General features: G+C 40.8%; 1 protein-coding gene across 3 annotated transcripts; it reads left to right on the forward strand.

Moving 5' to 3' along the window:
* The first annotated feature begins 3,908 nt into the window (after positions 1–3,908).
* fbxl4 (F-box and leucine-rich repeat protein 4) lies at positions 3,909–18,399 on the forward strand. Of its 3 annotated transcripts, XR_011077228.1 has the most exons (10): positions 3,913–3,993; positions 5,248–5,881; positions 8,396–8,723; positions 10,844–11,088; positions 11,349–11,562; positions 13,386–13,457; positions 14,651–14,775; positions 14,952–15,139; positions 16,963–17,195; positions 17,247–18,399. XR_011077228.1 is itself a non-coding variant. In XM_068570627.1 (9 exons), the coding sequence occupies exons 2-9, from the start codon at positions 5,385–5,387 to the stop codon at positions 17,124–17,126; spliced, it is 1,833 nt and encodes a 610-aa protein (XP_068426728.1). In that variant the 5' UTR covers positions 3,909–4,244; positions 5,248–5,384; the 3' UTR covers positions 17,127–18,399. The 3 variants fall into 3 exon arrangements, 2 of the variants coding, with proteins under 2 accessions (XP_068426728.1, XP_068426727.1); XM_068570627.1 differs by having other exon boundaries at positions 3,909–4,244; positions 16,963–18,399; XM_068570626.1 differs by having other exon boundaries at positions 16,963–18,399.
* Positions 18,400–23,760: the final 5,361 nt, after the last annotated feature.

Consider the following 23,760-nt stretch of genomic DNA (forward strand, 5'->3'; position numbering starts at 1 on the left):
ATGACCACCACCGTACACACACATCCAAGTTCCATTAGGCTCTTAATTATCAGCCCTGTATCAACCATGGGGTGTGTGTGTGTGTGTGTGTGTGTGTGTGTGTGTGTGTGTGTGTTTGTGTGTGAATATGAGGTTGCGTGCATGAGTCTGTTTTTGCCACTATTCATGGCCTTGAATACTCAAGTCAAAGTACAGAATAATTTAATATTTTGATATTTTAAATGATTTTTTTCAGTAATATTGATGCTCACGCATTTTCAATTTGAAGATCAGCAGAGGTCTGTTTGCTACTGCCTTAGGCCTGAAATGAAACCCAATTTAATCTTTAATTTAATCCAAAACAAGGTCAAAAAAACTCTCATTTCTTGTATGGTTGGACGCAATCAAGCTTAATGTGTGATACTTTATGACTGGATGACGAATCGTATACTGTAAGAAAATCACCATGCCAGATGTGTAACTATCAGAAACAGTTATATTTTCAACTTGATGAACTTTATTTCAACAAAGTAATGTAATATTTTCTTGTACATTTTTCCAGCTCCTTATACAAAGGAATTCATTGTTTTCTATAACTTTGAAGTGTTTAACTTCTGGCACCAACTGATTTACATTATTATTATTTTTTTAAATAAATAAATTAAAGTTGTAGTAATGCAATTATTGTCTGTTTTTATGGTTAAATGAATTTAATCTGTCACAGGTTAAAAGTGGCAGAGACTGCTGTACAAATACATTCTCCCTCAGGTTTCTTCCCTTTTTTTCCTTGTTAAAGGGTTTTACTATCTTTATTTGGGGAGTTTCTCCTGATCCGATGTGAGGTCCTGAGACAGGGATGTTATGTGTACAGATTGTAAAGCCCTCCGAGGCAAATCTTGTATTTGTGATTTTGGGCTATACAAAATAAACTGAATGGAATTTAACTTAATTCTGGTAATTGAAAGCAGAAAATGTGTATTTGTTGTACTATCTGTCTGCAATCACAGTCACTATGTGACTAACATATGTTGCCAGGGATTAAATATAATATTTCCCAGATTTCATTTTATTTGGACACACACACACACACACACACACACACACACACACACACACACACACACACACACACACACACATGCGGTGCAGATAGCTGTATATCAACAAGGACAAAGGCAGAAATGAGTCAAACGAAGCTTCACATGTTCATTTGATGGCAGATTGTTCAGAAAGAACTAACAACTAGTACAGTGAGACTTAAATATATCAAATGCAAAATAGTAATACATATGTTTTACCATTATTTACAAACCAGCACATTTACGGCTGGTCTTAAATGCATGTTTTCTTGTGCAATTAGGAAAGAAACACAATGAGTATTCTCCAGTGGTATCTCCAGCTAATGATCCACAGCAGTATGACGTTATGCCTCCAACCAACTGGCTGAGTTGAAGATGTATAATCTGTGGGCCTTTTTGAAACATCCATAAATAAAGAATGACACTTTTGTAATACAGTAAGATCACAGTAAAACAAAAATACTTCTCAGAGCTCCAATAACTCAGCAAACATCACTGTAACCTTTGCATGAAACAGCTGTGATATGACTCTTTTTATTCATAGGTATTGGAGGGGTTTCCAGACATCAGGCCATCTCTTCCCTAAAGAGCAGAACCTCTGTCAGCTCACACATTATCTTCTGTGGGTTTTTTCTGAGGACATGATGATATTTTTTCCTTTATGACCACCGCTTTCGCGAGCTTTACCTAAACATGCCAAGTTACCACCAAGAATGACCTCCATGACCTGACAAACACTCTGCATGCTGGGAGTTTGTCTTCCTCGACACTGGGGTTTTGGTATGTGACGTCTTGTTGTTTGCTTTTGGCGGAGGTTAGAGGCTGCAGAGAAGAGGCTTTTAGCACATTGACAACTTCCTTTAAACCTCTAGCCCCCAAACAATCATACTTTCATGTGTGAAAATATTCACACATAAAATATTCACACATATACCATTTATATATATATATATATACACACACACACACACATGTATATACATACAGTGTATATACATATACACTGTATGTATCTCCTGGACTGAGCAAGTAACCCAAAAAATACACATACACTCAATAACAGTCAGAAACTATTCACCATGATCTTTTTCATGCAGCAGGTCGAGACACTCTCATACTGTCAGAAAGCTGATAGAGTAATTTCCTCAAATAAGCCGCCTCACGGCGGACCAACCACTGATAGTGCAGTAAAAGCAAACTCACTGTTTACGTGATTTAATCAAATTGAGGCTTGTACTGTGGAGACTGTGACAGCATGGTGGCAATATGTTTCATGAGAAATCCAACAAAGCCCTTATACAGTTATACCAAGGTGTGGTAATGAGGAATTTTGTTGTTGTCCTCTTTCACAACCTTAATTTGACAAAGAATGTCATTCAGATGTTTGTTTGATAAGAATACCTGGCACATTTTTATCTTCAGTAACAGACAGGCACTGTCTGAGCATTTTCTGTGGCGCTTCATAAGGAATTCTGATTTGGCTTTGTCCTCCATGTCAACTTTACTTTCTCTTTCCTGGAAACAAACGTAAAATGCAAGAGCCCACTGTCAAATAAGAATTCTGGATGTAACACAGAAAGCAGATCTCTTCTGTCCACAAAGAATGTATGCCCATACCCATGCCTGAAAGGAAACACATTCAGTGTGAGGTGTCACTGCAAAATTTAATTCTGAAAAACTGGAAACAGACTGAGATATACAAGCTGTTTTCCATTGGATAACACAATAATTGTCAGACTGTGAGTTGAAAAAAAATCCTGATCATATCAAAAGTCACCTTATCAAATTGCTAATAAAGCCTGTGCATGAGAATGCAACTTGACAGTAAAAAGGGAGTAAGTATAAGACTTTGAGCTTCCAAAAAGTTGATCATAGTTATGATCTTAAACGATTAGATATTTACTATAATCAACTGTAACGTCATCATTATCGATTAAAACTTACACAAAACGCGTTAATGAACCATTAACTGGACTCATCTCTATGTTTGCGGAGGGAGACACACAAGCACACATGTCTTTTTGATTTGTGGCACCAGCTTTGCCAATATACATATATCTTTTAAATGTCCTCTTCCAGAAGGTGCAACATAAAATAATAATTATAATAATAGCACGCTGTGATAAATTCTAATCAGAAATATTTTGTTCTGTCCTATTATATGAGCAATATTATATTCGGCTATATTGTTTTTTATACTCAAATATCATATGGCTGAAGTTGTAATTAAAAAAAACCTGCAGGAGGTTTAGAAGTTCTCATCATCGGTGTCTCACATAGAGAAGAAATACTAATCCACCACCCTAAACTGTACAATGACATTTGAACGAAATCATTATACTGTATTTACTATATTGCACGTCCCTTTATGATATAAAATACTGAAGGTGAACGCAGAAGTAGATGAACGAAAATATATTCAACATCTGTATGTAGGGAAAGAATCGTGGTCATCTGCATCCATTCATCAGGTACTAATTATGCTTCCATAGTTAGCGCACTACCAAATAACTACTGTCCCCAGAATGCTTTGCTTAAAAATGCTTATCGCGGAAGTGATGCGGCTTTTACGGTTCCCATGTAACTTCTAGCTCCCACCAATTGCAGGCGTTTTTTATTCCGTGAATTCCGTAACTTGTTTTGAATGAAATTGTCAAAAGGAACATGTTGCAGTTTCCTTTTTTTCCTTCTCTTTGTTCAGTAAACATAGCATCTCAAAATCTTAATTTAGAAGAACTATTTTAGTATTTCCAGCACTACCTTCTAGATTATAGTTGGACACGGTTGGATATAATGTGCGAAGTAACTGCATTATCCGAGTGTTCGGGAACGCATCACAAGGTAAACGGTATGATGTGGTTTGGCTGTAAAATGTCCTGTAAAAGGGACGAAGAGGATTGATCATCATGAATGAATATATCGATCTACGTTCACTGTAAATTGAAATGATGTCCCATCCTTTTCGATTGCTCAATTTTGCAGCGCTGAATACAGAGGCTAACGGTTATGTTTTGACAGCTGAGCTTGTTTGTATTACGGTAGGGCTAGCTAACGTTGGCTAGCTAGCTGACTAACACCAGCTTTTTAATGGTCACACGTAGCTAAACAAACAACATGAGCGGAGGGAGGCAGCTCCCCTCACTGACTTACGTTACGTTACTTCAGGAAAGCAACTGTTTCTTCAAGGTAACGTTAGTTCATGTACGTGTAACGTCAATGTATCTACAATGGGAAACCGTATACCATGGTTTTATGACAAGTTAGCTTACGCTAGTTACATCTGCACAATTTGCAAAGTCTGTTAGCTAGCTAGTTAACTGTCCTTCCCGGCACACCTAGAAAACCATAGCAGAGATGACATCTTACTGACCTAACGTTAATGCTAAACAGGATAGCCATTTCCTGTTACTTATTATGGACGAGCCGAATGGCTATGTGCGGTTTTCCCCGTCTTCCATTAACTTCAGAGCTGTTTTATGTCAATGCAATTAAAAACATGCATGCTAAAGCGTTACCAGTATTTGTAAACATTAAACAACTTTGATTTGATTGCCTTCGGGTGTATTGAAAACGCCTGTCAATCCATTTGGGACTGATACTAGTGGCCATAGTCCTGTTTTGAATTATACTATTGGAACTGTGCCTTTTGTTTACATCTGGATCACAAGTTGGCCCTTGAATCATGTCTTAAGTTGTATAGCTAATTGATTTGAAGTAGGAATATCTGGTAAGGTATCTGCCAGTTAACGTGGGCGGTGCCACCTTCTACTACTGTACATTAATGCCAGCAAAGTATTAGCTAAGTAAAACCTTTGGCAGGACGCCACGGGCTTGTCAATGAGCTTTAACAGCTTTTAAACTCAAATCAATTAGCTTTAACAGTAACAACTCCTATCAATAAGCTCTACATTCGCTCTCAATGATATTTTGTTCTCTGGAAGTTTCCCTGTGAGTGCACAAAGTAGGCATGGATCTGTTAATTTACATTCTCCTAGACCTGGGCAGGTTTCTATATTTTGGAAAGCTTCCATTTATGTCCAGCTACTAATCTAGGTGCACATGTTCCTCCCCTTAAACCTTTTTTTGCCAAATAGATGAGCATTCACAATGTTGTTGAGTTATACTCTGTGGTGTCTCAGACCTGCTGTCTTGGTGTTCTCACTTGTGTTTGTCTCTGCCTAACCTACAGGTCATGCATGCAGCCGGGCCTCTAGTCTGCGCTTTGTACACTCCCAGCCATTGAGCCAGTGTTCTTCCAGTAGGTGGAGGCTTGTCCTCCCTCTAGCCTGTTTCTCCCCACTGCCCCCATCAGCCCCAGAGTTCCTTATGCTAACCCTCTTGAGCATGTTTTACTATATCTGTCTGCGGCGACGCTCCAGGAGTGGGACTCGAGGCGAGGCTCTTACCAGTCGAAGGGCCGTTGAGTCCGGCCAGCGTGCGGTGTTACCGGCCAGTGTGGAGGTGGAGCAGTATGCCAAGGAGGTTCTGGACTTCAGCTCCCACTACGGCAGTGAGAACAGCATGTCCTACACCATGTGGAACCTGGCCGGGGTACCCAATGTCTACCCCAGCTCAGGGGACTTCACTCAGACGGCAGTATTCAGAGCTTACGGGACGTGGTGGGAACAATGTGCCAGTGCTCCACCACCTTTCCGTCGCACCCCGAAAGGCTTCCACAGCCAGGATTATATTGAACTGGGTTTCGAGGAACCTGTCTACCCAACAGCAGTGGATGTGCTTGAGACTTATTACCCTGGAACCATTGTTCAAATTCTGGCCTGCTCTCACAACCCCTTCTCCCAGAACCCACCAACTGATGTCAGGTAAAGACAACCATCAATCTAAGAAACCATCATCAGTCATTCTCAGCAGTGATCCAAGAGTTCAAAGTTAATTTGTTTTCATTCGACAACACACTGTTTCCCAACGAAATGTGATCTGTAGTCCCTTTATGTTACACAAGAAAAGAACAACCACAAAACACATTTTTGTTGTTGTTGTTGTGGAGTACAGAGGATGACGAGAGGAGTCAAGGGTGCTTTCACACCTGTAGTTGGGTTCATTAGGTCTGGACCAAGGGACAAAACAAAACATTGTTGCATATTGGTTCTGAGCCGGTTTTTCTGTTTTCACTGCCTTATTACAAACAAACCAAAAGAAGAACACATGAGTGATGTGTTGGGCAGTTTTTATAATTGTCACCCAGTGCCCACATGTGGAAATCAATTTCCGGTGACTGACAAAAGTTGATGTACTTATCTAGTTATGCTATTTGGTGTCACAATGAGCTCAGAAAGAAATAACTACACATTATTAGTATTATTAAACTACAAATTGACCACATGTTATGAATAATGACCAGCAGAGTGGGCCCAGATGACAAACGTTGGTGATTGCACAGACACGCATCTGGAGCCTTGTGCAGTATGATTTTGTGGGTATTACTGTGCTGTCACACTCTTTTATTTTTTTAATTTTGTTAATGAACTGACAAAGTACAGAGTCGGACACAAGAACAGCTGTTTTAACAGCTTATAACCTATTAATTAGGGAAAATACCCACGCTGACATGAATACGTGTTAACTCTCATAAATAGATTATATACAGATCAATTATCGCTTTCTGAACACACTTCACAATCAGCAGGTTGATCTATTAGTAGTTTAGCTTATAAAATCATACTAAAATCAAATGTATGCTATTCAAAAAGCCAGTGTTTGTAGTAGTTTGCTTTCACACAGCAAACAAACCGCACCAGAGTCCGCTTGGAAGTGAACGTGAGACCCACCTTTTCAAGCGGTCTCCATTCTGTTTTAGGTTGGCACCAGGCTTCGATTGACTCTTTTCACACCAGCCAAAACGAACTGGACTATCCAAAGAAATGCTCCAGGGTTTAAAACATGCCCAATCAGGTTAGGCGTCAAACCGAAGTTAAGACCTGAGGAAAGAAGCTGCTCTGTTGTTGATCAACACTAAGAAAATACAATACTAGCAGGTATGCACAGCTTTGAAGTAGAAGCTATTGTCTGCTAGTTTTAGGACTGAACCCTGGAGACAATGTTAAGCTAATTTGAATTATTATGCATTACTTGCATTTTTATGCTCTCACAAATTGATACCCGACATTTGCATCCTTATGTGCGTTTGTAAAACACGTAAGTGCTCTATAAATAATGTTCATGGTTACTTTAGGAAATTGTCCCACAGTGTCCTAGCAGAGCAGTGAAGTTTCTGTTATATAACGGCAAAATCAGATGGTGCAAATGTTAGCTTGACATTTTAGTGATAACAGTCAAAAGATAAAACTGTAATGCAGTTTTCAATCAAACATAGAAAGCAAAAAAGCCCCCGGAAAAGTGTAGCAAAGGTCGTTACTTTTGTGGAACCAACCTCCATCAAATCAAGTTGAGGAGTTAGACGTTTGGTCTCTCTGTCTGGCAGAGGCACGCTGTGTAACACACCTTGAGGTGCATATTCACACACTGCACGGAAACAACTCCAAATCTCAATTTGTCAAATTGTGCCACCTTTTAGTATTCCACAGACGACTATAGATTTAAGTGACCAATATATTGCATTTTTACCCGGGTTTTTGAGGTCACAGCTGTGTTTCCCGAGCAAAGAGGGATTTATATTTTAATGTTTTTTTTAACATGTATTAAAGGAATTGTCAGTAAACGCATCTCTTTTTTTATTTTTATCATACAGCTTGCACAAGTGATTGTTGTACAGTTATACCAATTATTCCTTGTGTTTTTTTTGTAAACAGACAACTAAACAGTCACCTTAGGTGGTACTGAGTTGGAATACAAGGTCATCATCCTACATATAGTTTACCAAAAGAGTATGGATTTGTAACCAGTGTCAAGACAAACATAATGGGACCTTTACCAGTTGCCAAACATTTTAAAATCTGTCAACCTATTTGTGTCAATAATACCATAACCATGGTATTACCTTCTGTAAGTTTGGTAAACAAGAGGGCATTTAAATAGTTCATCACTTCAATCGTCTGTGATGAGTCTGTGACGTTGTGAATACGTCATGGTGTCCAGTGTCAAGGCTTTTTTTTTTACTTTACAGTGGCCGTTTCAGTCTGTCACACCAAACAAGCTTTGAAACACTGAACTAGCAGGTGAAGATGTGAGACAAACGTCAGGGAATGACATCATGTTGACTTATTATAATGGTCAGAGGTTATTAGCCATATAAAGCATCGTAGTGCCACTCATTAGATAAATAGATGCCTGTGAGTCCACCAACCAACAGTGCTGTAGGCCAGAGTTCAGGTGCCTACTGGTTGTGGCTTCACAGTACAACTCTTTCTTCTGTCCAGGTGGGAGGTGCTGTGGTCGGGGGAGCCCACCAAGGTACTGACACCCCAGGCACGTCAGTTTTCCCCGAACATCAAGCACATCAACTTCCCCACTAACCTGCTGCGTCTGGAGGTCAACAGCTCTCTGCTGGACTACTACACTGAGCTGGACGCTGTAATCCTGCGTGGGGTGAAAGAGCGGCCAATGCTGGCCCTCTATAAGATGCCTATCATCGACATAAATGACCTGAGTGACAGCGAGGAGGAGCTGTCCGATTTGGGAGGTCCATTCAGAGGAGACAGCAAGCAGAGGACAGGCAATGGCTACTTTGACAAACTGCCCTATGAGGTGATTACAGACCTTAATGATGTGTACAATGAATCACTCGTGCCTAAGGGAAAACGTAGATGCACACCATTTTTGACCAATTGGTCCCTCTGATCATTTTTCTTTATTTTGAGTATGGAGGTCATACCAATGGCAGCCACATATGTACTAGTGGATGTCATTGAAGACAACCTGAGAAGTTTTGACTACATTCAGCGTTACTCATCAAATCTCACTGATCAGCCCTGATCCGCCACAAGATAGTTTTACGTCAGCGGACAGACGGTAACGTCCCATTCACACACAGTAAAGAAAACATAAAGTTCACAATTCGTCACTTCGGAAAGTCCAAAATAAACCAAATTTTATTAGACACGCATATTCAATTCTATGCATGCTGTTCAAGGTATTCACAGCGCTTCTTCCGACACCATGAAACCAAACTGCGAACATTAACGGACGTTACATTGACGTGCATGTCACGTTTCCCGCTTGGCTCAGTAAACATGCATCTTGGCCGAAGGTCAAATATATAATGCTATCATAAAGTGTCCCAATGTCATTTTGTAAAATGTAGTTTTTTTCCGAGAAACTTTAACAAAGGAGATGTTTTCACAGCAATATAAAATAGATTAGAGAGGGATATATCACCTGTTATATATCAACATATTAGCATTATCTCTAAGCAGCACTATTGCCAAGCTATTAACTATTGTTTAGTATTTATTGTTAAGTATTTAAATACAACTACAATGTATTTCCTAATCATCTGTATTGCATGTTTTCTTCAAACAACCACTACAAATGACAATAGCTAAGTGACAGGATACCATTTAGACTTTAGAAAGTGTAGACTGACGCTGGTGCTGAACATTGTTTTTCGGGACAGTTCTTGGAGCCTCGTTGTCAATAATAGTTCTTTGAAAGAATTTTTTTTCAGATTTTTATAAAATTGGAAATCAAAATTGGACTAGAAGAGTTTAAGCACCGCATCGTTTCCATCCTTGTTTCCATGTTTGTGGTCTTCCTCTTCACTGCTTTTGTTGGTGCAGTTCAGTGTTTCTTGGCACTTTACTGCCACCTGTAGATCAGTGGAATAGTGTGAAAAGCCATTAAAACACACACACACATAAAAACACTGCTCCTCGGGATGCTTTTTAGCCAGTTAATATAAAGTGTCTGGGTAGTTTTTACATTAAACTATGAAAAGGAGCAACTTTAATTACATTGCGGAATGTTATTAGTAGAAACATTACCAATGGATAAATTACAACTGTATGCTAATTACAAGGCAGAAAAAAGGCCTTTGTAAAAATTCCCTTTACCAACAGCAAAATTGCTGACATGCGTGACAATAACAATAAAGGTTAACTTCAGTATTTATCAACCTGGACCCTATTTCCCTATGTGTCTGTATCTAGGTGACTAATTGGGCCAACAGTTGTTTTAAATAGCTGATGATGGAGATGATCACAACTTACAAGAGTGTATATGTACATTATATTAACTAGTATTCCACACGAACACATGAACATTGTGGCTGGGGCCCTCTTTTTGACATGTGATCTCTTATGCAGTCACTGACACAGAGTAATTTTCATGCCACGCAGACGTATCGTGTTGTCTGAGGCGAGCTTCAAAACACCGGCAGTATGCTTGATATTCCTTCTCCTATCTCTTCCCCAAACCGCTGCCATTAACGGCAGTCCTCACAACCGCCGCGTGCTTGTTTCAGAAACACAATATAGCCATTATCTGTCAGCTGATACCCGCTTGAACGCCGTGTATTGTTAATTCACTGCAACACACACTTACACGAGCACAGTCATCCTCTCCCTTTCAGAGGCACATGAACACGGTGCAAAACAAGCCGGCTCACCTCCTCACTGATCCTGCTATCAGTGCTTTGTGTCCCAGATAAACAGTATTTTGGTCTATATGGCGGAGGGGACGCGATTAACATTCTCCAGACGACTGTTCCCTACTGTGTTCTACTCGTTCGTGGTCTGTATTTTACTTAACTTTCTCCCTACCAGACCTAACAGGTATATTTTGTCTCTTTTCTTTTGTTGTCTTTCCCCCTCCCCTTTTATCTTTCTTTCTCCTCTGTTGCCCCCTTTCGCCCCATCTTCCATCCTCAGCTCATTCAGCTGATACTGAGCCACTTGACCTTGCCAGACCTCAGCCGTCTGGCCCAGAGCTGTAAGCTGCTGCACCAGCACTGCTGCGACCCGCTGCAGTACACCCAGCTGAGTCTGCAGCCCTACTGGGGGCGACTGAGTGACGCCTCCCTGGGACACCTGCAGAGCCGCTGCACCCTCCTCCAGAGGCTCAACCTGTCCTGGACCGGCAACCGCGGAGCACTCACCCTGACGGGCTTCAGCAGGTCAGGCTGTCAGCGGGCTAGAAAAAGAGACGACCTTGAAAAACTAGCAAATGGTCACAAGCATTTGTTTTGAGGGAGGGACATGCTGAGGCAAAGACATGGATTGAAACTTTTTTATTTAATTTATGGCAAAAAGAAAGTAGGAACGCCTTATCATCTGAAAGAGAGACAGCTGGACTAGTAGGTTGCTGATGTGTCATGCATTTGTTAGTCTCTACATCCTCTTATGCTTTTCCCTTTCCATTTATTCTTCCTCTCAGCTTCATGAAGGCCTGTGGCCTCAGCCTCGGCTGCCTGGAGCTGTCCTGCTGCCACTTCCTGAATGAGGCCTGCCTGGAGGTCGTCTCTCAGACTTGTCCTGTGCTGCAGGAGCTCAACCTGTCCTCTTGCGACCGCCTCCACCCACAGGCCTTCGCACACATCTCGAAACTAACGCGCCTCCGCAGGCTGGTGCTCTATCGGACCAAGATAGAGGTAAGCGTGCTCAACAGTGTAGCTGGGAAACGACAACCAAAATGACATTTTCCCCTGCGCAGTTACATCCGTCCTGTCCAAATTGTCACATGATATGTTTGTTTCCCAAATGCCTGCCCTGGCAGTTTGCAATGTTCAGGTTGCTTGGTTATCTTTTAGACAAGAAAAAAAAACAAGCAAACCTCAGTCAGCAGTTTTAATGGTGGTGTTGGGAGGTTTGATTTAGTTTTTTTGTTATCAACTGTGGCAGTCAATGTAGATACCTGTTCCACATACTGCATCTCCATCCAATGTAACAACTATGAAGGGCACAAGAAGCAAAAACCATCACAAGCCAGTAATAATGATCAGATGCTCGGCTCCTGAGCATACAGACGGATATATCACATTTGTATGTAAAATATCTGTCCGGAACGAAACAATTCATGCTTCCTGTTCCTGGGAGGCAACTCACATGAGTTCTGGTGTACGATGAAACTACAGCATGTGAACAGTGAAATACAGTAAGCCTCGTCCTCGTCCTTTTTAAGCTTTTGAGCCTTCACAGTGGAGTCATGTCTACACACAGCCTCGTCACAGGTTGCAGTTGCAGTTTGAGCTGTGAGCAGTACCAAATCTTTTTTTTTTTAAGGCCTGGAGATTTTATCCAGTAAAAGAAATCAATAGGAACAGAATTGTTTTTGGTTTAATGTTCCTAACCAATGAATCATCTCAAACCCTTTAGACTTATTTTTGGACCACACGGATGGTCTCAACAGAGTTTGGGAGGAATGGCTTGAGCCAGTTGAGATTTGTTCCCTGTAAGTTGAATAGGTTCAATCACAAGAAAAAAAATGTAAAGTAAAGGTTTGACTTCAAACCCTGCCCTCATGCCAGACTAATGACCTCTGCTCATTTGATGGTTATTGTTTTTTAAGGTTGGAGCGTATTGCATTCTATGTTGTTGTCTTTTGAGATGAACCGTGTCAACTCTGATCCAAGGGTGTCTTGAAGACACGTACTGCATGCATGTGTTCAGGTTCAGGCCTGCCTGTCGTGTGAAAACAGCTGTATTGTGTTTTGGTGTTACACCGTAGCGTTTCTCCAGCGTTCGTCATGTTTCAGAGCGGCGTTGTGGGCAGTGTGAGGCAGTGTAGAGTTTCTGCGGTGGAGCCAGGCAGCGCGCTGCAGGTTGTTTATACCCGGGCAGACAGAGCAAGCTGTGTGTGTCTGTTCGAGGCCCTGACATCTCAGCTGTCATTACCCTGTCACTGCTCTAATTAAATGGCTAGCTCACCAGAGAGAGGCGTTTATAAAGATGCCAGGGACAGACTCAAACACACACACCAAACCTGCACACACAAAAGGCTTTCACTTTCATGTCTGACACTTTCTCCTGCCACCGAGGTACATGTGTTGGCAGTTGCAGTTTTGGGTTCCCGTGTCTCTCTCCAAGCTGCAGTGCCACTGGAGAGGTTTCTATCCTCACGATGCTTGGCTTCGTAAGGAGACATACGAACTAGCAGTTAAATTATTTTAAATACAATGGACGCTATCCGAGTGTCCCAGGTAGCAGACAGGAAATCACTTAGGAGGAACTTAGGACGACATGTTACTGTTGTATGAAAACATATTGTTTTAATATTTTAATGTATACATTTTAAATCCATACTTTTAAATCTCAGAGTCAGTTTGTTGGCGAGCTGTTAAATATCATCAGTTGTGGTTGTTGTGATGTCCTGATTGCAGTGTACCAAAGTGGAATGGATACAAACAATGTGTTAATTGAGTAATAAAATGACAACACTGCATCTTTCTCATTGTTGTCCTCTGGTCACTTGCAGCAAACGGCTATTCTGAGCATCCTGACTTTCTGCATAGAGCTGAGACACCTCAACCTCGGGAGCTGTGTGAGGGTGAGGACGCACCAGCACAAATACACACAGGAAGAAGTCCAAATGAAGCAAAATAAATATCCAAAATATGGCAGAAACACCAGTAGTGTAGCTTAACAAAAAGTCTGGAGTAGCGGGAAAAAGCTATCCTGTCTCTGTCCAAAGGTGACACAATCCGACGGAAAAACATAATTTGTACTATAAGATTATCAGAGTAAATGAGACATTATAGTAAATCTTCAGTGTATCATGGCGATAATGTGGTAGATTCAGTGCCTCGGCATATATGTTTTTCAAAAAGAAGGGAGAATTCACCCCAAACATATTTTCCAGTTCTAATTTGCAAACTCACACGGTCTTTGACGGACTGAGTGACTCTGTAAGTCACCCACTGACTTTGCCATGAGCCCAGTTTCTACCCAGCTGATATATTTAATGAGGATTTATGTATAGCATGTGAGAAAAGCTGAAAGAAAATCAAAAATGTTATTGCAGGTTCTTCTTTCTCTTTCTTGAGGTATAAGTGTCCTAATGTGGAACGAGAAAAGTGCACTTAATGCAGCAGCCAAGAGGTACGCAGCCTCTGCGTACTTGTGTGTACTGGTAGTTCCATTAGCCGCCAGCCAAACCCACCGCAAACTAATCCCTCTACTGTGGGCGCAGACTGGCAAATGGCAGGGTCGGACACATCCTGCATTCCGTTACGTCTTGTGGGGTCGGGCTGATGAGGTTGAATGTGCATTCGCTTGTTGATTATGTTTTTGTTATTTTGTTTACATAACTAACAATGAAGCAATGCAACACACCATCCTGGTCTTGTACACAACTCTCTCCATTATTTGGCACCCTCTACACACTCGCGTGCTATCTGCTTGTTGTGTGAAAAGGCGTGCGGCTAAAAGTTTGTGATCTCTTGGTTGAGCATTTCGTGCATTAATGTACAAAACAATGCATTCTGTGACCCCGTACCACGACTGTTTGGTATGAATACACCAACCATTACAGCTCTAATTGTACAAATCATGTGATCTAAATCAATTACAACTTTGAGTAAGCTGCTGCAGAGTTTTATACTTTTGAATGTCCATATTAAAAGCTTATGTAAACCCACAAAAGGCCCTCCATGAAACATTAAACAGACTGTTGCCCTGCAAATGTGGCATACGATGGAGAGGGTGTGACTGTTTTTTAACAGCTGCCTGTCTCTCTTGCAGATTGAGGACTACGATGTTGTGGCCAGTATGCTGGCTGCTCGCTGTCGCTCACTCCGCTCGCTGGACCTGTGGCGCTGCCGAAACCTTACTGATCGAGGCCTGGGCGAGCTCGTCTCTGGCTGCAGGTATAGGCAATACCAATGTAGCCTTTAATGCGACTAACACGTTATGCATGTAAACCTTTCCATCTTAGAGCTGTAGACCACAAGGGCAAAGCAGAGCATATCTGTTTTCAGTGAATTTCTATATTTTGTGGACTGAGTCACCCCAGTGCTCCTCTGCATGTTCTGTGGTCCCTCAGGATGCTGGAGGAGTTGGACCTGGGCTGGTGTCCTACGCTGCAGAGCAGCACCGGATGTTTCCAGAAGCTCGCACGCAGCCTGCCACGCTTGCGCAAACTCTTCCTAACCGCCAACCGCACTGTCTGCGACTCAGACGTGGAGGAACTGGCGGCCAGCTGCCTCTCACTGCAGCACCTCGACATACTGGGTAAGCTCTGACCTCATACATGTGGATATGTCTTCATAAACCGAGATGATGAGAGTGATCATTCATTTAGTTAACTTAAGCTGTTCATGTGTTTTTCTTTCAAACGTGATATTTACCAAAGCATTATTCAGAGTGAGACGTGGTCAGATGTGTTTGTGTTGGCTGTCATCACATCAGAGAACCAGGAAAGTTCACTAAGTAGAGAGCTGAGGTCTCATTTATAAAACAGTGTGTTGGATCCACACTAAACGTTGCATTCGTACACATGAGGAAATGAACGTATACCCGCAGAAGTATTCAGATTTATCAACTCTGAATATGTCAGCACATGGATCGGCCTTATATCCCGCCCACGAAGCACCACATGAATGTAGATGAAATGAGCCTAGTGATTAGTGAACAACGGCAAATACTGACAGGCAGACCAAAGAAATGGAGGCGCTTGTGGGCGAGGTGAACACGGTGTCAGTCGCAAACAGTGAGACCCTCTCTTCTTTTTGATGGAGGAAACGTGATGGTGAGACAACTCTGATGAAATATTGATCAGAATTTGGCTTATATCTTTTACAATTGAAAAAGATCCATAAGTAATGTGTGATATGCAGAGAAAATAAAGGTGTGATAACGATGCCTCTCACATTTAATGGCTTCAAATCACCCAGAGTTTCCGTACAGGTGCACACATCCATCTCACATGCTCTTCCATCAAGTTTTTTTTTTTAATAGATTTTGTGTTGGAAGGGGGATAACTCTCTTCCTGGACCTATTTTCTGCGTACAAATCGGTTATTATTGAGACCTCAGATCTCCTCCAGGTGTGTCTGGTGGCATGTTGCCCCCCAGGGAGCAGGGAGTGTCGGGTGTGTCCAGCGTATATGTAGTGGAATGAATAAAAGAAACAATATGCAGATTACGTTTATTTTGTTGTACTTATTCATACCACGCGCTGATTAGGCGCAGACAGACGGATCTGTCTTCAGCAATTACACAAAACCCCATTTTCTGAATGACTGCCTTCGTTTGTGATTGTGCACGGTCATGATCGAAGCATGGCTGTACATTCAACATGTCTGTGTGGCAAATCCCAAGATTGCAGTCGTGAATTTCTGAAAAAGTTTTCTGCTAACAGAAACCTAAATATTACTATTGAAATACTGCTCACTAAGCAAAGTGGTAACTGCACCGCAGTGGCTGCTGTTCACAAACACTATGGTTCCAGTTGCGTAAGGTGATGGGCTTGGCAGCACAAAGGCATGACAGCGTGTTTTTCAGGCTGTTTATGGTGATGTGTCAGTTCTGTTGCTGTAGTTGGGCTGATGTGTTTGGTGGAGAGTAACTCAAATGGTGCAAAGAATAAACATGAAGCTTATTATTTCGGTCTCAATTATATGTAAAAGTAAGCAGTGCTTGAAGTGTGTGTGAGGGGGAGGGGGGGAGGGGGTGCGCGATCTTAATTTCTACAGTGAATAAGTTTGTATTTTCTCCCCCCCCAAAAAGTTTTTGACTATGCAATTTCACATAATTTTAGACAATTATTATAGGCAATAGATAAACTATCATTTCACTATTTATGTCTGAAAATGTTTGCCGTGTACAATCACCTTTTACGTGTTTCTTCAGTTATATTTGTTCGCAAATTTAAACATGGTTATGAATCGCCCAGAAAGCCTGATATGGAGGGGACAGAAAGAGTCCCGGCAGCTTGTGAGAAGTATGCCACAGTGACGCCCACTTCAAGCACTGGTAGTGAAAGACATACCGCAGAGGATTTTATTATCCCGTACTTACTTTCTTCTCTGTTCATGTTTCGTTCTTTTTCTTCAGGTACTCGGCTCGTGAGTGCTGCCTCCCTGAAGAAACTACTCCAGTCCTGTCCACGACTTCTCCTCCTGGACGTCTCCTTCTGTTCGCAGATAGACATGCGAGTTGTCCAAGAGCTCTCCAGCCTCTTTCCTAAGGTGGCCATCAAGAAGAGCTTCACTCAGTGACCTCAGCATTGTCTCGTTTACCACACAGTCCAGATGAAGTAAGAGGAGGGAAGTGCTCGCACGCAGACACTGCCCCAAAGTGAATAAGAGGCAGGTCAGATGTCTTAGGAGATAGCTGGCCTGCCTCTGTGTCGCAGACACGATCTTCCTTAAGTGGTCCTACAGACCACAACAGTCGAAACGGGTGAGGAGGTTATTTGGATTAACCAGCTGAGCACAAACAGTTAAAGACTTCCAGTCACAGTATTTATAGAACGTGAAACTTTTTTGTTATTTTTTTTGGACACTTGAAATCAGGGTTGTTGCAGTAAAACTGCGACATCTTCCCAGAGTCAAAATCACCACTTATGTATTGTGAAACAACACTAGGCTAGGGAATGTGCCACTAGATACAAAACACAAAACGAAAACATTTGTGTGTAATCCTCCCTTGAACAGCTTATTATGACAAAAAGAAGAGACACAAAAAGGTGTGAAACATGGTCTTAATGGAAGAGGTTGGACCTTGGGAGTCACATATTTGTGTTAGCTGGTATTGTAATCAAAGATCAGGGCCTTGGTCGGTGTCTTGGCAGAATGTGCAGCAATCATGCTGGTGGTTTTAATGCATGAGGGTCGTTCTGAAGGCACCCGCCAACATCAAGCCACTTTGATTTGATGACTAGAAATCATACGCAGGCTGTTGTGTTGAAGGTGAAAACAACGGAGTGAACACGGCCTTATTTCATACAGTGCACGGATTGCGGGCACAGTGAACAACTGACTGCAGACTCATGTTGAAAAGAAATACACCATCAATTATCCTTGCACTGGAGATTCCCTGATAACAAGTTTCATCAGAAAAATATGTGAGAACTTGTGAAAAACATTTGTTTAAACGTACACATCTGCTATAAATAACTTACGTAAGTAGTAAAAACACCCGAGGCATAGAATCAGCACAAGACTGAAAGGCTGACTCATCTGAAAACAAAACCCTGAGACGTTACACAGTTTGACAGAAACCCAAAGATAAACAATAATCAATTATATAAAAGCGAGAACAGAAGCAAAAGGACAGAATCTATTTTCTAAATGATCAAAGTGTGCACATAATTGTCGATTGACTAATCAATTAATCGACTTATCATTTAAGGTCAAATTGTTAATGTCAACCATACAGCTTCTATTGCAACCAATCTATTAATACAATATATTATAATACTAATAATAATATAATTTTTTGAGAGCATAGTATGAGGAAGTCTCCAACCATGATATATGGGTTCTATACACTGTGTATGTATATGTATATGTGTATATATATATATATATATATATATATATATATATATATATATATATATATATATATATATATATATATATGTGTGTATATATATATATGTGTATATGTATATGTGTGTATATATATATATATGTGTATATGTATATATGTATATATATATATATATATATATATATATATATATGTGTATATATATGTGTATATATATATGTATATGTGTGTGTGTGTATATATGTGTGTATATATATATATATATATATATATATATATATATATATATATATATATATATATATATATATATATATATATATATATATATATATATATATATATATATATATATATATATTAGAAATGACTTTGAATGAAATTGTGGCATTTGTAAGAGCCTTTCTTATTGAACAAATGATACCTCCGTTAAACTTAACTTTAGATTTTAGTTGGATTAAATCTGTAGAGAAAGTCACCAGATTTTAAAGTACCCGGTACGGGTCAATTTCTGTTTAAATCTGCCCTTTGAGTTTATCCGAGTGTTAGAAGAGCCTTTCACTCAGGACGCGGCCTGCTGCGCTACGCCCACTCTCACTCTTTGCTTGGCCAAGTGCAAAGCTGTCGTAAGGCTGCACAAGCCGGAGGAAATAATGGGTTTCAGAGCGCAGTGGTGCTGTTGTGGTGTTCTGTGTGAAAAGCCTTTTATTGTTTTGTTGGTTATGAAAGAGACTTTTTCAACAATTAACTCTGACCAAGTCAGGATAAAAAGGTTGTGAGGTTGGCCAATTAGATATTTGCATTAATCATTTTCAGTTTGCTTAGTTTCGGTCATACCGATCATTCTTTTGGTTCGTTATTTTAAGGGGCTGATGAGTGAGTTTTGGCTCCAAAGATAAATGATGAAGTTTGAAAGTCACCAGTTTCATAACGCTTTCCTGATGTTGCATCCTCTTCCTGTTGTCTTTCACACTGAGCTGTCTGTCACTCCAGCCTCCTTCTTATATATTTACTTACCAAAATGAAGCTTCACCGGTGTGAAGGAGTACTGTGGCTTCAGTTAGGGATAGTATGTATACACACTCTATGTGACCTCAATATTTGTCCTGAAACTCAGGGGTTTTAATATTTCATCTGGTTTTTGTTTTTTACATGTATTTTGCTCCAAAAACCAGCACAAACATGGTTACAGTCCGTAACAGCAGACTGCGTGAGCTTTGAGGTTGTCTGTCGTTAGTGTTTCTCTTAAACAACAAACACACGTAGCACAGATAACTCAGACAAACGTTATAGCTTATTGGCTGTGGAATGTTGCTGTAACTGTATGATTGTGAAAAATGTATTGCTGTCCCTGATTATTTCTTTTTTTTTTAAATATATGAAGTCACAATAACCATGTGGCAGAAGTGCTTGAAATGCATTTATTTTCTTTATTTTCTTTCTTTATATTTGTTCTTCTTTGAAGCACATGCTCCTGGTCAATATTTGTGCCTTATACTCCTGTTTGAATGTGGTGTGATGTCCACGTGATGTAGGTTTTAGTGAAGTGAGATGCTTTTATGGCCTTCAACCAAAGTAGTACGCAGACACCTGGTCTCTAATCCCACAACTATATTTGACCAGTTTAAATGCCACAAACTGTATGTCAGCCATGGCCATTGATATGCAAAATAATATTTATTTATACTTTTCCCTGTGTGATAGAAATGTTATTTAATCATCATTACGTTATCCTCACATGCATTTACTACTACACATTTTGGAAAATGCCAAATGAGAGGAATAATGTTCATTTCATCTGATTGCATTCAGTACATGTCTCGCTGACCACAAAGACTGGAAGTACGACTTCAGCCGTGCTTGATACAAAGAATGGAAATGTAGTGTGTTGAACACATGCAAGAAAAAAATTGAAGCTATTTGTTAGACATAGTTAGCTTGGGAGCTTTTAATTCATCTAGCACCGCAGAAGCTAAGAGAAGAAGAAGTTATTAAACGTGCCAAACAGGTTGTGGACACAGAACTATATATGACGAGGATGGTAATAACTAAGGACGGTTTGAAGCTGTTGGAAGCATATATAGCATGACACAGAGGTCAAGTCCTATTTTATGTTATTGTTGAGAGGATTTCACAGCCTTGAGAATGACTTGGCCTTCTATAAAACAGTCAAATTACATAAAGTCTGTTTTAAAATGCTGATTAGGATATTTGTTTGAGTTAATTAAGAAAATAGCTCCGGTCTTCCTGCTTCCAGTCTTTGTGCTAACTGAGGCTAAACGATGGCCCGTGATTGTGCTGGATACCAAATAAATATCAACCTTCTAATTGGCTGATTATGGGTTTGATTGAAAACCCCAAAATGCTGGACTGGCCCATTAAAATTGCATTTATGTTGAAATTAATATATATTTTCAGTTCACTTTCAGTCCGAGTTATGATTTAAACGGCAATACCAGCCCTCTTTTATTTTGAACGGATGATCACTGTCTGACCAATGAAGCAGTTTGGTTCAGCACCTCTCAATATTTCTCTTGCTTTAGCGTCCTACCTTGAGTGAGTGGGATGGCTCTGCTTTTTGGTTATGAATATGCATTCTCTCCTCTGCGCTCTGGATGTGCGATCAACCTTTGTGCCATTGGTAGGACATGCAAATGTGCTCCCTGTGCCGAAGTATGAAAGCCACTGTTCTGTGAAAAGATTGTGCCTCTGTCACGATGAAACTGGGTGCTTCACTTTCACTAGATTTTAAATAAACTGAATGCTGATGACTGAAAGAGCGGACTCTCTTTTTAATGTTCACTGCACTCTGATCCTGTGAAGATATGGATATAATGAGGAATGTTAGTGTTCAACAAAGTGTCGACATTGCTGGAAACAAGCCGCTGATATTCCGTTACTCTTCCGTGAACGGTACGCCATCACTGGCAAAAGAAAAGAAGATTGTGTTATTACTGTGTCACGCTGAGCCTTTATAAGTAGAGTCATGTCAGTGTGATTGGGAGAAAAGTAGGGTTATACATGTACTGAATCCACAACAACGCGCAGCCATTAGTCAGGATGACTGACTGGATGCTAGTAGCGGAATGATCCTTTCTGCCATTTTACAGTCTATTAATACCACGGAGAGAAGTGACATTAGCTTGTCTTCTTAACGGCCTTTTAATGAATTGTTTATGCCTAGTTTAATGATGTATATTGTAGCCCTGTAATGTGCCCTAATGACGGAGAACGAGGCGGACTCGGCTGAAGTATTAATTTGGACTGCCTCCCCTATGATTATTCCTTAGCCAACAACACCACTGCTGCTGGCTGGGCTGCTGTGTGTGTGTGAGAATGGATACAAACGTGATTCATGGAGGCTTTCCGCTCTGCGCTACCGCTTGATTTCTTGCTGTCACGCTACTCTATGAGGCTGATATATCCAAGGGAGAACCACAGCAATTAGTTCAGCTTTTTATTTGTCTTTCAAGAGCTTACAGACGAAGCTTGATGCATCTGCAGGGGGAATATATGGATGGAAATATTGTGCCTGAAGAATAAATCCAGCATTAAGATGTAAACATGGGAAGGGTTAGGGTTTGCACTTTGCTTATACCTTCTCCCCCCCCCCCCCCCCCCTCCTCTTTTCTTCTTTTTACAAACCAGATGAGTGACACCAGAACATACCTTGACAAATATGGCAGCAGGTGTAGTAATTGTATTCTCTTCAGTGAGACGCATGTTGTGGTCTGTCTCCTCTGAGCCTTCCTCATCAGGCTGGGACTCGACAGGCCACAGACCTGCCTGAGGGAGGCCTCTCTGTGATACCCGTCATTATGTGGCTTGGTGTTCCTTCTCTAGTTTCTTGACTTAGACTAATAATGAAGACATCCCTGTGTCAGTCATCCCATGCTATCTAAAGCGTATTATTTCTGTTTTGTATGAGAGTATATTAAAAATGTCCGCACTGGGTCCATTAAATTCATCTAAGTTGGACAACTCATTTTTGAGGCAGCAGCGATGGCCGATGTTTCTTTAGCCAGGACCTGATCTGATGCTCGTGGTGCAGGTATAGCGCTAGTGTTTCTCTCAATGAAGGCGGACAATGCCTCCGGTAAACTAGGGGGCAGTGTGCAACCTCAAAAGCGATGGTTGCAATGTGAAGAAAGAGATTTTGAGGCTCCGCTTCGCCAGCTGCAGAAAGCTGGCTCCTGCCGCTGCGCAAGGACTGAAGTAAACACAGCAAAAGCTGCTCAGAAGTACAGCCACCAAATAGCAGGAGAAAGATCAACCTAAAGACATAATTGTGAACTATAATGCAGTATTAGGGCCTCTGTTTGAAAAATAACCAGATTTCAAAACTTTTAATGTTCAGGTTACCCCAAAATCAAAAATGTATTTCCTCCTTCCTCTTGTGGTGTTTATCAAACGAGATTACTTTCCTTGTTTTTGAGATAACGGTCAAAGAGATGTCTGCCTTCTCTCCAATATAATAGAACTACACGGCACTCGGTTTATGGTGCTCAGAGCCAAAAGAAAAGAAAAAAAACATTTGCAAAAACTCCTACCTATTTTATCCTGGTAATATTATTAACCTTACAATATTAACCATATTGTGAGCAATGTCATATGGAACTATAGTGAATAAACTATTGGCTATATGAAACTCCTCACAACAAGGTCTGGGGATTAATGGGTCATGATTTCTGGAGAAAAAAACACTGTTGAGTTGCTGGAATGCATCAAATGAAGTCAGAATAGAGTAGGCTGCTTTGAGTGGGTGTTTTGAACATTTCCTGAGAGCCCACAGGTTACTGCATGAAGTTATTTTAAGTTGTCAAAAGTTATGACGCAGTGTGGCATCTTTCCTCTGACTGGTAGCTCCGTGTTACTGCATGTGCAAACTATCACAAAATATAACAAACATTAGACGCTGCGTTCAAAAACTTTTATAGAAGCGTCTAATGTCAGAACCACGACCTTTAGTACAGCTCTGCGTGAATGTGGTTTCAGAACCACGGACAGCGCTGTATGCTGCGTTTAGAGGCCGTTCTGGGTGCAGCGGCGCCGTCTAGTTATGAAACGGAGCGGATAAGAGAGACAGGAAACAGTTTCTACCGCCTCCTCTTGCTCATTTGACATACAATCGTTAATACATTCGACATAAATAGACTCTGATAGTGCTAAGTTCTTATGTGAGTGCTCTGAATAATAAGTAACTTCTTTGATTCTGAAACAGCTATAGCGTTTCAAGGTACTGTACTTTTATATATTACAACTTACTAAGCAACCAATTAAAAGAGAAAATCCTGCCAAAATTATCAAATCGAAGCTTCACATATTTCCCCATAATGTAAAAGCTTTTGGAATATG

The sequence above is a fragment of the Clinocottus analis genome, unplaced genomic scaffold (assembly GCF_023055335.1).
Source record: "Clinocottus analis isolate CAN_PGR_092001 unplaced genomic scaffold, fCliAna1.0.p SCAF_9, whole genome shotgun sequence".
In the NCBI taxonomy this organism is placed as follows: domain Eukaryota; kingdom Metazoa; phylum Chordata; class Actinopteri; order Perciformes; family Cottidae; genus Clinocottus; species Clinocottus analis.